The sequence below is a fragment of the Podarcis pityusensis genome (genome assembly GCF_964106645.2).
Source record: "Podarcis pityusensis genome assembly, chromosome: 6".
Classification (NCBI taxonomy): Eukaryota; Metazoa; Chordata; class Lepidosauria; order Squamata; family Lacertidae; genus Podarcis; species Podarcis pityusensis.
The window spans coordinates 11,444,380-11,458,516 of NC_138030.1; the positions used below are offsets into that span (position 1 = coordinate 11,444,380).

Consider the following 14,137-nt stretch of genomic DNA (forward strand, 5'->3'; position numbering starts at 1 on the left):
TACTAGAGTAGTCAAGTACAACCTTTTCCTGTTGCCTAGAATGGACACATAGAGGAATGTGGCTCCAGACAGGGAGGACTTCCTGTCATACCTTCTCTGGAGCTTCCTCCTCCTGCTGTGTGTGACCAGGTAGATGGGCGTGACCTAGCAGACCAGATAAAAGGGCTGGCCACACAACCATCTTTATCTTCGACTCCTGCTCTCTTATTCTTGGACTCTTGCTCTCCTGGCTCTTAAGCAGTGCATGGCTCAACCTTCACATAGGATGGAGCCCACAAGCAGAAAGTCTGAGATGTAGCCCAGACTTCACTGTAACCACAAGATAAAGCCTGCCTTCGGATTACTGCTGTGAACTGAATGTGAGTAAAACTTTATTCTTACTTTTGAATAAGATTGTGTTGTGTTATTATGTTAAGAGGGAAATAAAGGGGAAACTTACCAGGAACAATCCAGACTGGACAAGTCAGGCTGGATTGCTTAATTAAAGGATTCTAACGAATCATCAGCTTGCTTCCAATAAGTTGCAAAGGGAATGTGCTCTGCTGTTTACTCAGAAGCATGAGTGAGGAGGGAAAGTAACAAAACAATATATCCTCCCCTACTTCCTTAACATTCCCACAATATCTCCCCTTAAGCCACCTCTCACATGAAATCCAAACTGTCTTTCCCCTGCACCTGTATACCATTCTTACAATTTGGATGGGTTTTAGAAGAGAATTGGACAACTTCATTTGGGATGGGGTTATCAATGGCTACTAAGCCTGATGGATATCGTTCTAGAGTTTGGATTTGGATTTGATATCCCGCTTTATCATTACCCTAAGGAGTCTCAAAGTGGCTAACAATCTCCTTTCCCTTCCTCCCCCACAACAAGCACTCTGTGAGGTGAGTGGGGCTGAGAGACTTCAGAGAAGTGTGACTAGTCCAAGGTCACCCAGCAGCTGCATGTGGAGGAGCGGAGACGTGAACCCAGTTCACCAGATTACAAGTCCACCGCTCTTAACCACTACACCACACTGGCTCTCACCTTTGGTGTGTGTTGCAGAATGCCTCTGAACACCAATTCCTGGAAAACGCAGGAGGGCAGAATGCTCTTGTGCTCAAATCCTGCTTCCTGGCTTCCATGAGAAGAGGATGTTGGGCTACTGCATTGTTAGAAACTCAAGATATATTAGCTAGACACCAAATGGCACCTTGAATCTAGGTTGTGGTCACCACAACGGAATGTCTATTCACCTGGGGGTTGGACTAAATGTCCCTCGGGATTCCTTCCAATGCTCCAATTCTATGGTTCTGTGATCTCAACTACATTGCATGACTGTAGCTTGCTCTTACAACAATTCACTTGTCCCAGTATGCAAGGAGGAGAAAAACACAGTAGAATTGGAAATGGAATTAACCATGGAGTAAAGCAGAAGTTTTTAACCTGGGGTCACCAACCTGGCGCCCAGAAATCTCCATGTAGTCACACTTGGACCAGTAGCTAATTTTGAACACCAATTATTCTCATGTTCTTAAATACGCACACCAGTTCAGTTTGTGTGTTTTTATTGGGCCAAAGTGAAGTATTCCTCTCATTGTCTTAACAGCTCAGCACATCAGAACACAACTTCCTCCTTGCTGCGCTGATGGTGGCAACGAGACAAGTGCCTACTGCAATTGCATTTCTTCATTCTACATCTTTCCTTGGGGTTCTAAAGCAAGGGTAGCTAACATGTGTCCATCCATATGTTGCTGGACTACAGCTTGGCTGGGGGTTATGGGAGCTCGAGTCCAACAACAGATGGAGGGCTAAAAGGTTAGCCACCCAGGATCCAACAGAGCTACCTTCCTTCCATTGAGTTATCCCAATCTTTTCAGCCCAAGCTAAATATCAGAGGTCATGCAGCCATTACACTCCCCTCAGAGACTGGCATCCCAGTGTTATGTTTTCTAACCCCTTCAGGCAGATCATTAAATAGAATTCACATGCAAAGAACCTGCTCATCACACAGCGAGGTCCTCCATCCCTGCCCCTCCTTATCTATGAAGTCAGCACAATTTCTGCAGAGAGTTCCACTAAGTGGTGCGGGCAGGGAGCTGGGAGGTATTGACAGCCACCTACTGGGAAGCAGTATGCCTCTAAATACCAGTTGTTAGTAATTGCAGGTGGGAAGAGTGCTAGTGTGCTCAATAGCCTGTTTGCAGCCTTCCCAGGGACATCTGGTTGGCCACTGTGAGAACAGAGCACTGGTGTAGATGAGCCTTTGGCCTCATCCAGCATCACTTATGCTCTCAGGAGGAGGATGAAAAAGCAGCCAAAAAGGGCACTTATTCCCGTAGCAACTACCAGCAGCTGAAGCATCTGTCCTAATTTTGATCTCAAGGGATAACTTCAAATTTACCCTTAAAACACTGATACCCATGTAGTTCCTTTGTGGACTCAGCGCCATGCCTGCGTAGGAATATAAGAAACTGTCTTCTAAGCACTCTAACTGCCAGCAGCATTCCAGAATCTCAGGTTATATCACCTGATAGCTGGTCCTTCTAAACTGGAGATGACCGCAGTTGAGCCTTGAACCTACTCCATGCAAGGCCAACGCACTGACACTGAGCTCTGTTCCTTTCCCCACACAAAAATACTTGTGGTCATGTTTCTGGTAGTAAACTTGCAGTTCACAGTACCACCAGAGGAGTGGGGACATTTCAAATATGTGAGCTTTGTACGAAATTCCAAGTCAGGGACAACAAATAACCATACTACTTGAAAAGTCTATCTAGACCCTTTGGGTCATGTATACAAAAAGGATATTGAGCAACAAGCATGCAGAAGTACCAATTGATAAAAACACATACAAAACCTGTTTGGAGACCCAGAGCTTTTTAGCCTAAGAACAAAAGCACTGTCATATTGAATCACAGTGGTCATCCTGTTTCCATGAGTGACTAGTCTTCTGATACCAGAAACCCAGAAAAAGCTCTGGTTGGTCTTATGTTTAAAAGAAACAAGGCAAACTTCAAACCGACGCTGGCTTACTTCACAAAACCATGGAAAGGTCTAACCAGGTACAGACCATAGTTTAGTTGAAATGCAGGCAAAACTTTCTGATCGTCACCTCGCAGCCACATAGGAAAAACAGAGGGAATGTCACACGGATGGAAAGAAAGAGAAATGCATTTATACGAAGTGTCAGGAAATAAAATGAAATGTAAAGGTAAAGGGACCCCTGACCATTAGGTCCAGTCGCGACCATCTCGCTCTATGGGCCGAGGGAGCTGGCGTTCATCTGCAGACAGCTTCCGGGTCATCTGGCCAGCATGGCTAAGCTGCTTCTGGTGAACCAGAGGAGAGCATGGAAACGCCGTTTACCTTCCCGCCGGAGCAGTTCCTATTTATCTACTTGCACTTTGACGTGCTTTCGAACTGCTAGATTGGCAGGAGCTGGGACCGAGCAACAGGAGCTCACCCCGTCACAGGGATTCGAACCGCTGACCTTCTGATCGGCAAGTCCTAGGCTCTGTGGTTTAACCCACAGCGCCACCTGCGTCCCCTAAAATGAAATGTATCCTTGGATAATTAACTCAATTCATAAGCAAGGAAGAGAATGTGTATGTGGGGGGAGAGTATTTTTAAAGTAACAGATTTATCCCAGTTGTTATACAAATTAGAGATATTTGTTTCATAATGATAAACAGCAACATGTATTTCAGCATACGAATTCCAAAAGGTGCAAAACAGATTTCTCGACTATTGGCAAGCAAAATAATTACTTTTTTAAGATAGATCACAAGGAGTTCCATTGATAAAATTGCTACTCGCTTCCCAGTAGCAGAATATGTTCCATAAGCATACAATGAGGAGAGTCCAGTCAGAGTTCTCCAAGGTCAAGACCTTTTGAAATGAATGGGACTACCTGGCAAGGGCATAGTAACCACTCTTCAGTGGAGCTTGTTACTGGCTGCTGCAGCGACATTTCGGCATCACTTTAAGCTTCAGCCAGCAACAGAGTCGTTCTGAAGGAAAGGCCAAAAGAAGCATGGATCTCAAATGCATCAGATCCAAGCACTGCGTTTGTAGCTGAAAGCTTCAACTATGACCAGGATTTTCACGAAGTGCGAGAATTCATACTATGGAGAACAAGGACAGCCCATATTATCAAACTGCATTGAATGTGTACGTGCACCAAGAAACTCTGGACTCTTGAGAAATTTCCTTCTGCTATCTAGTCTTATGTTAGCTTATTGGCAAGTTGTTCTTTTCTTTTTCTTGGCCATCCTCTGTAGAAGAGCTGGCTCTTTCACAGCTCAAGCTAATTTTAATGGGACTTGCCTGGGTATCTTCCCACTGGATTGTGTCCATTCTCATTATTGCACCATTTATTATATTATGCTCAGATATATTGCTCATCTCGCTCTGGTTCATTCCCCCCCCCCTTGCATGTGCAGTACGACATTTGTGTTGCAGATCTTGAGATTCTTCCTAGTCAATATAAGTGACGCCACTTAGAATCATCAAATTGTAGATATATCATTATATATCCTATTCAATATAAGAGGGACTTCCAGTTCTCTGCTGCATCACCATCTCCCCCAAAAAAGTTGTGTGTGGTTTTTTTTTTTCTGGTTGGCTTCTGCTTTTGAAGGTATTAGGTGCTTCTGCAAACCTCAGGGTTCCTGCAAGCAGGACAATACTTTCTGTTGGTATCTCAATGGCTCCACTCTGGATGCAAACCTGGTGACCTGCACAACCTCAGCTTGCTATCCAAAGTGATAGTCATCTGCTTATTCGCCATTTATCAAGGCTCATGTGTAAGCTCTGGCTTAGCTTTGAAATGCTAGAAAATATCCAAAAGGAAGAAACTCAGTCGAGACCACAAGGTGTGGCATGTCCATAGGATGCTTCAACCAGTTGTTGAAATCAAGAGGCATAGGGCATGACACATCTGTGTCCTGACTGGGCTACTGGACCACTTTGCCTTTGAACAGAGGAAGATTCTCTAACAAAACCATGCTATGTCTTAAGGACAACTGGCAACTGCTTGCTCCTAGTGTCACAAAACACCTTCTCTGAAATCAGGCTACACGAGAGCTGGAGCAGTTAAGTGGCACAACAGTGTTTGAAAAACATCCTGAAGGATGCCCACAAATACCCTCTCTGCTTGCTTTTGCTTAGGCACAAAGTTAAAGCATGTTTTCCAATGTTTGCTTGTTTTTCAAAAAAAGATGCTAGTTTTTTGTTTTTTTTTGCTTGGTTGGTTGTTTCAAGTATTTCAATGATTTTTGGTTTCTTCTTTGGGGTGCCAGCAAGAAGATTTTTTTGTAATAAATAGCTAGCTTGCCCTCTGCCAAAATAAAAAAAAATCCCCTTTAAAAATAAATCTCCCCAGAAACCACTTCTCTTGATATGAATTCAGACAGAAATCACTGGAACTTTTCATTGGCTGAATGAAATTTGAATACATTTAACATATTCCACTAAAGCATCCTGGGGCAAAATCTCAGAGTGGGAAATGCCCATGAAAGTAAAAGCCCTGCCCAGTAATATCATAGAGACATGCATAAGATCCTCAGCATCTGATGAAGTAAGTTCATGAAAGTTTAGGATACCCCAAGAGGGTCAATTTTGTGGCAGCAGACTAGCAGACTGCTCTGGAAACAGACCCTCTGAAGGCTCATAATCTACTCCCAGCATCAACTCAAGGGAGTTTCAACATGATCAGGAGAAACAATCATTGATGGAAATTGCTCATTCACAGGAAGTGCTCAAATGGCTTATTGTGATATAATTTTCTATTTATTTAAAGATCACAATCAGCTGATGTTATAATTACATGGCAGCTTCTCTGCAGCCTCAGCTGGCACTGCCTTTGAACTGCCTTCCCCAGACCTTCTGTTCCATCTCTATTGTCCAGCCAGCAACAACACAACACAATGCATCAAACACCCAATTGTCATAAATCCCCTTCCAAAAGAACAGGCCAATTACATTGTCTGCAAAGATGAAGAGGCAAGATAAACATTAGGAAAAACACTGTCAGTCAGAGAAAGATAGCAAAACAAGGGGAAGAAGCAGCCTGGGAGCAAATGCATACAAACCATGATGATCCCATTGGATCAGGGATACAATGTTAACTCAAAGCATGTCTGAAGCCACTTGTCTGGTTACCTGCTGCAAAGAAGGCCCACTTCACCTGAACTGAGCAAGGAATACTTTACGATTTGGAAGATTTAGCTCAATGGAGTAGCAGGTGCTTTGCATACAGACAGACCCAAATCCAGACTAGTCTCCATTTAAAGAGAGCAGAATAAGACCCCTGCCTGAGAGTGGGCTAGATCAGGGATGGAGAACCTGTGGCTATCTAGATATTTGACCTAGAACTCCCTTCATCAATGGCTATGCTGTCTAGGGTTGAGGGCGGATCGAATCTACCAACTTCTGGTGGGCTACAAAATCCTTATTCCTGAGCTAGAGAGGCTAATCATCTAAGCCTGCAGTCCCCATCTCACTTTAGAATTATAGAACTGTGGAGTCATCTAGGGGGTCATCTAGTCCAATTCCCTGCAATGCAGGAATCTTTTGCTCAAGGTGGGGCTCGAACCGTTAACCCTGAGATCAAAAGTCTCCTGCTCTACCAACTGAGCTATCTCCTGGAAGTAAGCCCCACTGAATCCAATTGGACACTTAAGCAGACATGGTTAAAACCATAGCCTAAGTCAGTATAGGACAGCTTCATGTGTTACTCCCTCCCCACACAACCTTCATGTTGTCAGACAGTCAATGATCAACCTGCAGGCAGGTGGTGGACGACTGGAAGAAGAAGAGAAGAAGAAGAGTTTGGATTTGATATCCCGCTTTATCACTACCCGAAGGAGTCTCAAAGCTCCCTTCCTCCCCCACAACAAACACTCTGAGGTGAGTGGGGCTGAGAGACTTCAAAGAAGTGTGACTGGCCCAAGGTCACCCAGCAGCTGCATGTGGAGGAGCAGGGAAGCGAACCCGGTTCACCAGATTACGAGTCTACTGCTCTTAACCACTACACCACACTGGAATAGCCACCAGGCCAACTGAGAAGCTCCCTTCTGCTGCTGCCTCTCATCGTACAAACCCAGCATTAATTCAACCTACGGAGTGCTTGGATCGAGTCAGTTAAATCTGAAACAGCTCAAACTTTGTTCATTAATTCCAAGTTCAGAGAGGGGAACAAATTAAAATGGACTTCTGAACGTAAGGCAAAGGCACAAAACGGATTGAAAGCCCAGGGTGTAATAAAAGGGTTATAACACTGAAGTGGCAAAGGTGCACACTCAGCTGCAAATTATGGTCAAGCAATAAAGAAGTTCAGAACTCATATACCTTTCTAAAGGAGTCAGCAGCAGATGCATTGTGCAGCCAACATCTGCTGTATTCTTGGAGGAAGGCCCATATTCCTCTCCCACTTCACCTCCAGCCTGAGGAAATGAAGCCTTTCACAGCCCGTGGCCTTCCTCCATTCCTTTCTGAGCTCCCAGTAGGGTTATAATCCAACACTTGAGGACATACTGAGCTTTAGACTGCTTATTGTCCACATAACCGGCAAAACACTGACTCGTCCCTTTCTGCCAGTGTCAAGTCACACAGGAATTGTGTGGATTGGGGGGACACTTCTGGCAAAAATGGTTGTCCATTCGTGTGGCCCTCTCTTGCTCTCCAGCCAACTTCGCTTGCCCTCAGTGGCATCAGATTTGATTGGCTATGCAGCTATGCATCATCGTGACATCATCCCATCCCAGGAATGGTACCCGACTAGTCGGGAAGCAGGAGAAAAAGAGTAGCCAGGAGACAAAGAATTGGGGAGGGTGCAGCAGCAGCTAGATACTAGCTACTCAAGGAAACAATGGATCAAGAAGGTTTCAGCAACGCACCATCTCCCAAGCCTAGCCAATCTCATAGGGGGTTGTAAAATGAGAAGAGAGGGAACCATGTGTGTCACTTTAAACCCCTTGGAGGAAATGTGGAATCACAGCTGTCAACTTTTCCCTTTTCTTGAGAGGAATCCTATTCGGAATAAGGGAATTTCCCTTTTAGAAAGGGAAACAGCTATATGTGGGATATAAATGTAAAAATAGTCAAAATTAAGTGGTGGCAGGATATTTGGGGAGGGGGCAATACCCCAAAATAATCAACTCAGTATTAACTGCTACATTTAATAATTAAAGTGGTAGAAATAGAAAAAAGGAAAGTATTTTGCAATGTATAGCTGCACTTGTTAGCATACTGCATCTCAGTAATCCTAGCCTGGAGAAACTTCCAGGTCCCTAGCCAGGTCCTTAAATAAAATTGCACATACCTAAGATTTTGAGCTGTTTTCTCAGGTTCACATAGGATGTTTCCTCACGATATTATTTATATTTCTCAGAATATAATTACTCCTCTGAGATAGGATTTTTAAAAAATGACTCATGACTTACCAGACAGCCCTCTTACAATACAGCCATGCCAGTTTCTAGAGCAAGACACACACACACACCACACACACACACACACACACACACACACACACACACAGCAATGCATGTAACACTGTACAACCATAATCAGTCTCCTCTTTCTGGGCAGGAAAGACAGGAGAAATGAAATCTTTGCAGAAAATAAAAGGGTTTGGAAGCAGAAAGAAACCATTCAGGGCAACGTTCTTGGGTTTCAGTGTGCCATTTTGCTGTCTCATTACAACAGACCCTCAAGGAAACAAAAACAGCCCATTGCAAATTGAGCTTCGTTGGCCTCCTTTGCTAAAGTGTTTGCCATCTCTTGCTTACTCCAAAACTCACTTCTCTTCCTTCAGCAACATCTCCCTGCCATATCAGATTGGCACTGCAGAAGCGGCAGCGTGACATCCACAGCGCCTATTAGCAATTAGGAAGCGAAGTACAGAGGAGTGTTCCAGTTTGGCTTTTAAGATTCTCACAGGACTAAACTAAAGGCTACATTTCCTGTGCCACACAAATAGGAAAGTTTAATTATTGTAATAACTTTAAAAGGAAGAGGCAGGGGAAGGGGACAAAAAGGAAAAGGAACAATGCTCACAAATAAGCTATTTTCCTTCGGATTATGAAGCCGTTTTAAGAGTTTCTCGTCACACACACACACACACTCCAGTTGTAATCCTGCAATTACTGTAAAGTTAATTGGTACTTTCTCACTGGCTGTGTTTTCATGTTGTCAGTGGGACAGTAATGAACATGAATGCCACATTTGAGAACAGAATGTCTGTGGGCTTGTTTACCACATAATCCAACAACAATGTCTGCTTTATCAGGCATTGCAAGCAAAGGATGGTTTAAGGATCTTCACATCTCAAATGCAAGGATGCTCTGTACAGAGGTGTGCACACCCCAATATTTTAAAAAATATGACACAGGTACAGATACGTCTGCCAACAGCAGGTAGAGGTTAAAAAACAAACCAAAACCATGAAGTAAGGGCTGGTGTGCCACACTACTCTGACATCCTTTCACTCAAGCTACACAATATGCAACAGAAGAATGTGGTCTTCGTCTCACCAATGCACAAGTCCACAATTCACCATTCATTTTGCTGATGAAACATTTGAGTCTGGGGTCCCTGCTTTTCACATCTGTCAGCTGTTTCCTCTCCAGCGGGACAAGTGTTCCTTAACCTATCCCGCTGCATTCCCAGTTTATACTTCCTACCTTTGAGTAACTTCTGCCCTTCCATGATGTTTTGGGAAACCAGCGCTGTGTAATCATCTTCCGAGAAGCCTGGCTTGCAAGTGGGTCTGACTGTAAGATCCCCATTGGGCGCCTGCAGAGTCCAAAACAAGAGCAACAGAACACTGTGAATTGTATTGTTGTTTCTAGTGGGAATCTCCAGGGTTGGGGGGAGGTTTCTCAGCCCGTGCGCAAGTGTCTGCAAACAGGCAAGTCTGAGCAACAGAAACAGCGTTCATCAAGTCTTACACTGATAACATGTTTCAAGCCGGGTGGGGAAAATGAAACACCAGTCAGAAAATAGCAGTAGCCTTTTGCTGAAGAGATGACCGGGGGGGGGGGGGGCGAATATTATTCAGCAAGGTTGCTGGGAATGGTGGAGGCTTGAGTGATGCACACAGCAATAAATCTCCCCGTTGGATTACAGGCACCCTCACATCTCAGATCAATACAAATCAAGCCATGGCTGGCAAGCCTGAGGACTCGCATGCCAGAAGCACACCCCCCCCCCCAGGTTTAAGAAACCCATCTGATCACCATCTTTGGCCCTAGTCATTGGACAATCGAGATCTGGAGAGTTACTGTTAAAGCTACAGCAGGATGCAGTTAAGTCTGCATATATACCCAGCCTGTACCTCCCTTAACAAATCAATGCAGAACTGCTGAGCAATCACCACCTGGCAGGCAGGCAGAGGGAGAGGGAGGAAGCGAGTGTACACATGCAAGCATCCCTAGCTGGAACGCAAAGCAAAATCCTGAAAGGTTCACAGGGTAACCCAGAGAAACAGAAATACGCACAGTCCCTCTGCCTGTCCCTGACCACCCCCAGCGAGGCAATTTAGGAGCATCACCTAGACACCCTAACCTGCAGGCTACATCCATAGCTTATGCCATGTAACTTCCTCCCTTTAGGGACAGAGATTTGTTTCCAGCTGCACACTGGAGCGAATCGTCGTAGAAAAAGGCTAGTTTCAAGCCCAAGCCTTGGAGGGGAGAATCAATTTTCCTTGTGCCTTGGCTTTCCAGATCTATGTGCTCAATCAGACTCCAGCCAACATACAGGCACAGAAGCTGAATGGCTTGTTAGCTGGTGATTTGTAAACAAATTCCTATATAACAAATGAGGTTGGGAAGGTGGTGGTGGTGGGGTGTCACCCCTGTTTTTCTACTACCCCAGGCAAGATTTTTCTAGGGACTCTCCCAAACAGATTAAAGGTACATGCTGATGACAAAACCAAGTGGCCTAAACCCTATAGAGAGTGGGGGGGGGGGGGGGAGCAAGCCAGGCCAACCCCATGATCACTGGAAAAATTAGGCGCTTTGAGGACTTAATATGTAGCAGAAAGAAGCAGGCTCAGCTGAGGTGGCTTTTTAAATAACGGTGGACTGAAAGAAAGCCACACGGCATGTGGATGAGAGGGGGAGAGAAGGGGCGAAGAGAACAGAGAGTCTGTCTCCTGGCTTGCAGAGGAGCTTACTAAGCAAAAAGTAAGCCAATGTAATATCGGCGAGAAATCACACTTGGGAGAGAAATGCCAGCTACCGTCTCTGGAAAGTGCATGAGAGGGACTCGGCTGTGCACTCCGCCAGTCTCCTGGCAAGATCTACAATTCAGAAGCATTTCAGAGTCTGACAGTAGATAATAGGCTTTGGATTTCCAATCACCCACTTATTACAATGGCCCTAGCAGTGGGGCCACTGCAGCAGAGAGTCGGTGGTAGGGTTACACAGCCAAGCCTTACAAAGCGGCTTTCCCTTGATGGGTTTTTAATTAGGACACTATTCTCTCTCCCCACCCCCAATCAAGTTCTCTCTCCAGGCTTACAAATAAAGTGCCTCAATTTGTCTTGGGAAAGGAGGTCCCAAACAAGAGCCATTATTGGGGTGCCATTTGCCAGGAAGCTCTCCTGTCCAAGCAATGAATGGCACACTGCTGTAGGCAGATTTATGCAGGAGAACTTCCCAACAGATCGTGTCCATTGTCAGTCAGAGCTCCAGTACTGGAAATGTGCTTAATGATAATAAGACTCTAGAGGGCTTTCCATATCAGCCTGGAAAGGAAGAGAAATTGCAATCTGATCAATTTTAACTCAAAAATGGTTTTGAGAATCAGGCTGATTTGGCAGCCGTGGGTGTCCTTCTGAAATCATCTTAAAATTTAGAAAGAGACAAAATATAGGAATAATCAAAAAGCAGGAAGGGAGCATGGCACCTAATATCCCGCCCACAAAAAAAGTATTTCAGCATTATGCATCCCTTTCCTTTCATTTTAAAAGGCTTCGTGGCAGACCGCATGGTAAATATTCCCTTAAAATACATACAGCACACCAGGATATTTGGAAGCAAGTTAGAGCTGCCAAACCAGATTCTGAGCTGCGTTAATGCACATTTGCAGTCAAGTACAAGTCTGTTATTCCCCTAAAAGCTATTAAAGCAAGTTTCTCTAGGGAATACCTATTTTGGGGGAAAGGGGGGGACTTCCCAATTTTTATGTTATAAGTAGTTTTATCAGGTGCATAGCAGGACTCCCTGCACATATCTGTATTAGCCTCAGCCATGGGTGTGTCTGGTTGAAAGATGCACAATTTCTGCTCTTTAAAAAATGCTATTAAAAAGCAACGCGGCAGAGGTGAGGCTCAAGAGTCCCACATCCACACAACCACCCTTAAGCCGGTCTCGATTTGCCTGGGTCCTCCGAGTGCTCCAGTTCTCTTTACAGCGTCTGTTGATAAACCGCAACATCCAAGACTTCAGCCACGCCACGTGGGTTAAGCACACGAGGGCAAGATGCGTTCTGAAGTTCTGGGAGGATCCTAACAAAGCAAAGCTTTTTTTAAAAAAATAATAACCCATCTCTAATATGCAGATATAATTATATGCTCCTTCCAGCGTTGCTGGCTTTCTTCTTTTTTCCCGTTTGGATCTCATCGCCAGCTAAAAACCAACTTGGGATGCTCTATCCGCGCGGTTGTCTACAAGCCCAGGTCTCTATGCCCGGCTACGGCAAAGAGACACATTTCCGCCCGTTAAGTCGCTTTGCATTTAGCAAAACGACCATCCAGCTTTCCCCAGCACTACTGCCGCCGCCGCCCCCCTCCTTTGCTCAATCCTTCCTCCTCCTCCTCCTTCTCTGGATTTTCGTCTGCCAGTTGTCTATGAATTGATAGAGGGGAGAAAGGGGAGGGGAGGGGGGCTCAGCGGGGAGACACACACAAGCTAACATTGTTGCACATACTCTGCAAAAAAAAAAAAAAACAAAAAAAAAAAGGAAAAGGGAGAGCGCTTGGCCGGCGTGGCGGTGGGCTGTGTGTGTATGTAAGTGCTGTACGGTGGAGCTTTTGCAGGAGCTCTTCCTCTGCCCCCCCCCCCACACATACACGAGAAACCTCTATTGCACAAGGCATCTGGAGAAGGGGGGGCGCTCAAGCCGCATGCAGAAATAAGGGGACCCCCTTTCCTCAACACACACATACATAAGCGGAGCTATATCCCAGCCATCTCCTAGCGTGCAGTTAATGATGTGCGGAAAGAGAGAGGAATTGCAAGGAAAGCGGTACTCTCGTGGCTCCTTCCAGGCTAGCTTCCAAGCCCCGGAACCCAGCACGGTCCCCTTCCCACCCCCCTCCCCTCCTCCTCCTCGTCGTCTCCCTCCGGCAGCGCCCCATCCCTCTCCAGGCGGGAGATGCTGCTGCTGCTGCTGCTGCAACTTACCCGGGCCGAGCCCCCGCAGCAAAAGAACAAGAGAAGTAGCATCCTCGAGCCCAGGGGCATCTCCGCGGATCCAGAGCCGGGCTCGCCCGCCCGCCCGCCTGCCCGGCTAGCTGCTGCCTCCTGCCGCCGCTTCCACCGCGCTCCGCCCGGGCAGGGCAACCCCCAGCGCGCGCCCTGCCTGCTCCGCCCGGCGCTGCCTGGTTATCCCGCGGCGCCTCCGAGCCGCCAACTCTTCGCAGCCGCCGCCGCCGCTGCTTCTTCTCCTCTTCCTCCGCCTGCCTTGCCGCGCTCAATTCCTCGCCGCCGCTCTGAACTGCAGGTGAAGCGCTCTCGGTGCTGCTCGAGCGAGTCCCCGCCTCCAAGCCCGGCCCATACGGCGCGGAGGGGCAGGCGGGCGCCCTTAAAGGAGCAGCCGCGGCGGCAGCAGCAGCAGCCAGAAGGGGAGCGCGCGCGCTTGCCGGCTGGCCAGCCCAGCGCGCACACACACAAAAAGGCTCGGGAGGGAATCCTGCGCTCTCCGGGACGGGCTTACTCGGGAGTCAGCAGAGGTTGGGTGCTGATTCCCAGGATCCACTTAGTAAGGACTTGCCCCAGCTCCAACTCTCCCGCTGGCGCAGGCAGAAGGAAGTTCCGCGGGTCTTACTCCCGAGGAAGCGCCTGCGGGGTTGCAAGGGGCATCATCCGAAGGCGGGCTTCCTCGAGGCTCTTGCACGGTTGTGTTTTTGCCGACGATCGGGCC

At 46.6% G+C, this 14,137-nt stretch overlaps 1 protein-coding gene across 6 annotated transcripts in view; it reads right to left on the reverse strand.

Annotated features, from left to right (window-relative positions):
* Positions 1–13,711, reverse strand: part of CDH4 (cadherin 4) — a 792,566-nt gene extending 778,855 nt beyond the window's left edge. For all 6 annotated transcript variants that reach the window (XM_081011101.1, XM_081011100.1, XM_081011099.1 and 3 more), the window contains exons 1-2: positions 13,399–13,711; positions 9,670–9,781 (exon numbers count right to left, since the gene is read on the reverse strand). In XM_081011101.1, the coding sequence (XP_080867227.1) occupies positions 9,670–9,781; positions 13,399–13,458 (172 nt within the window). In that variant the 5' untranslated portion in view covers positions 13,459–13,711. The remainder of the gene's footprint in view (positions 1–9,669; positions 9,782–13,398) is intronic.
* Positions 13,712–14,137: the final 426 nt, after the last annotated feature.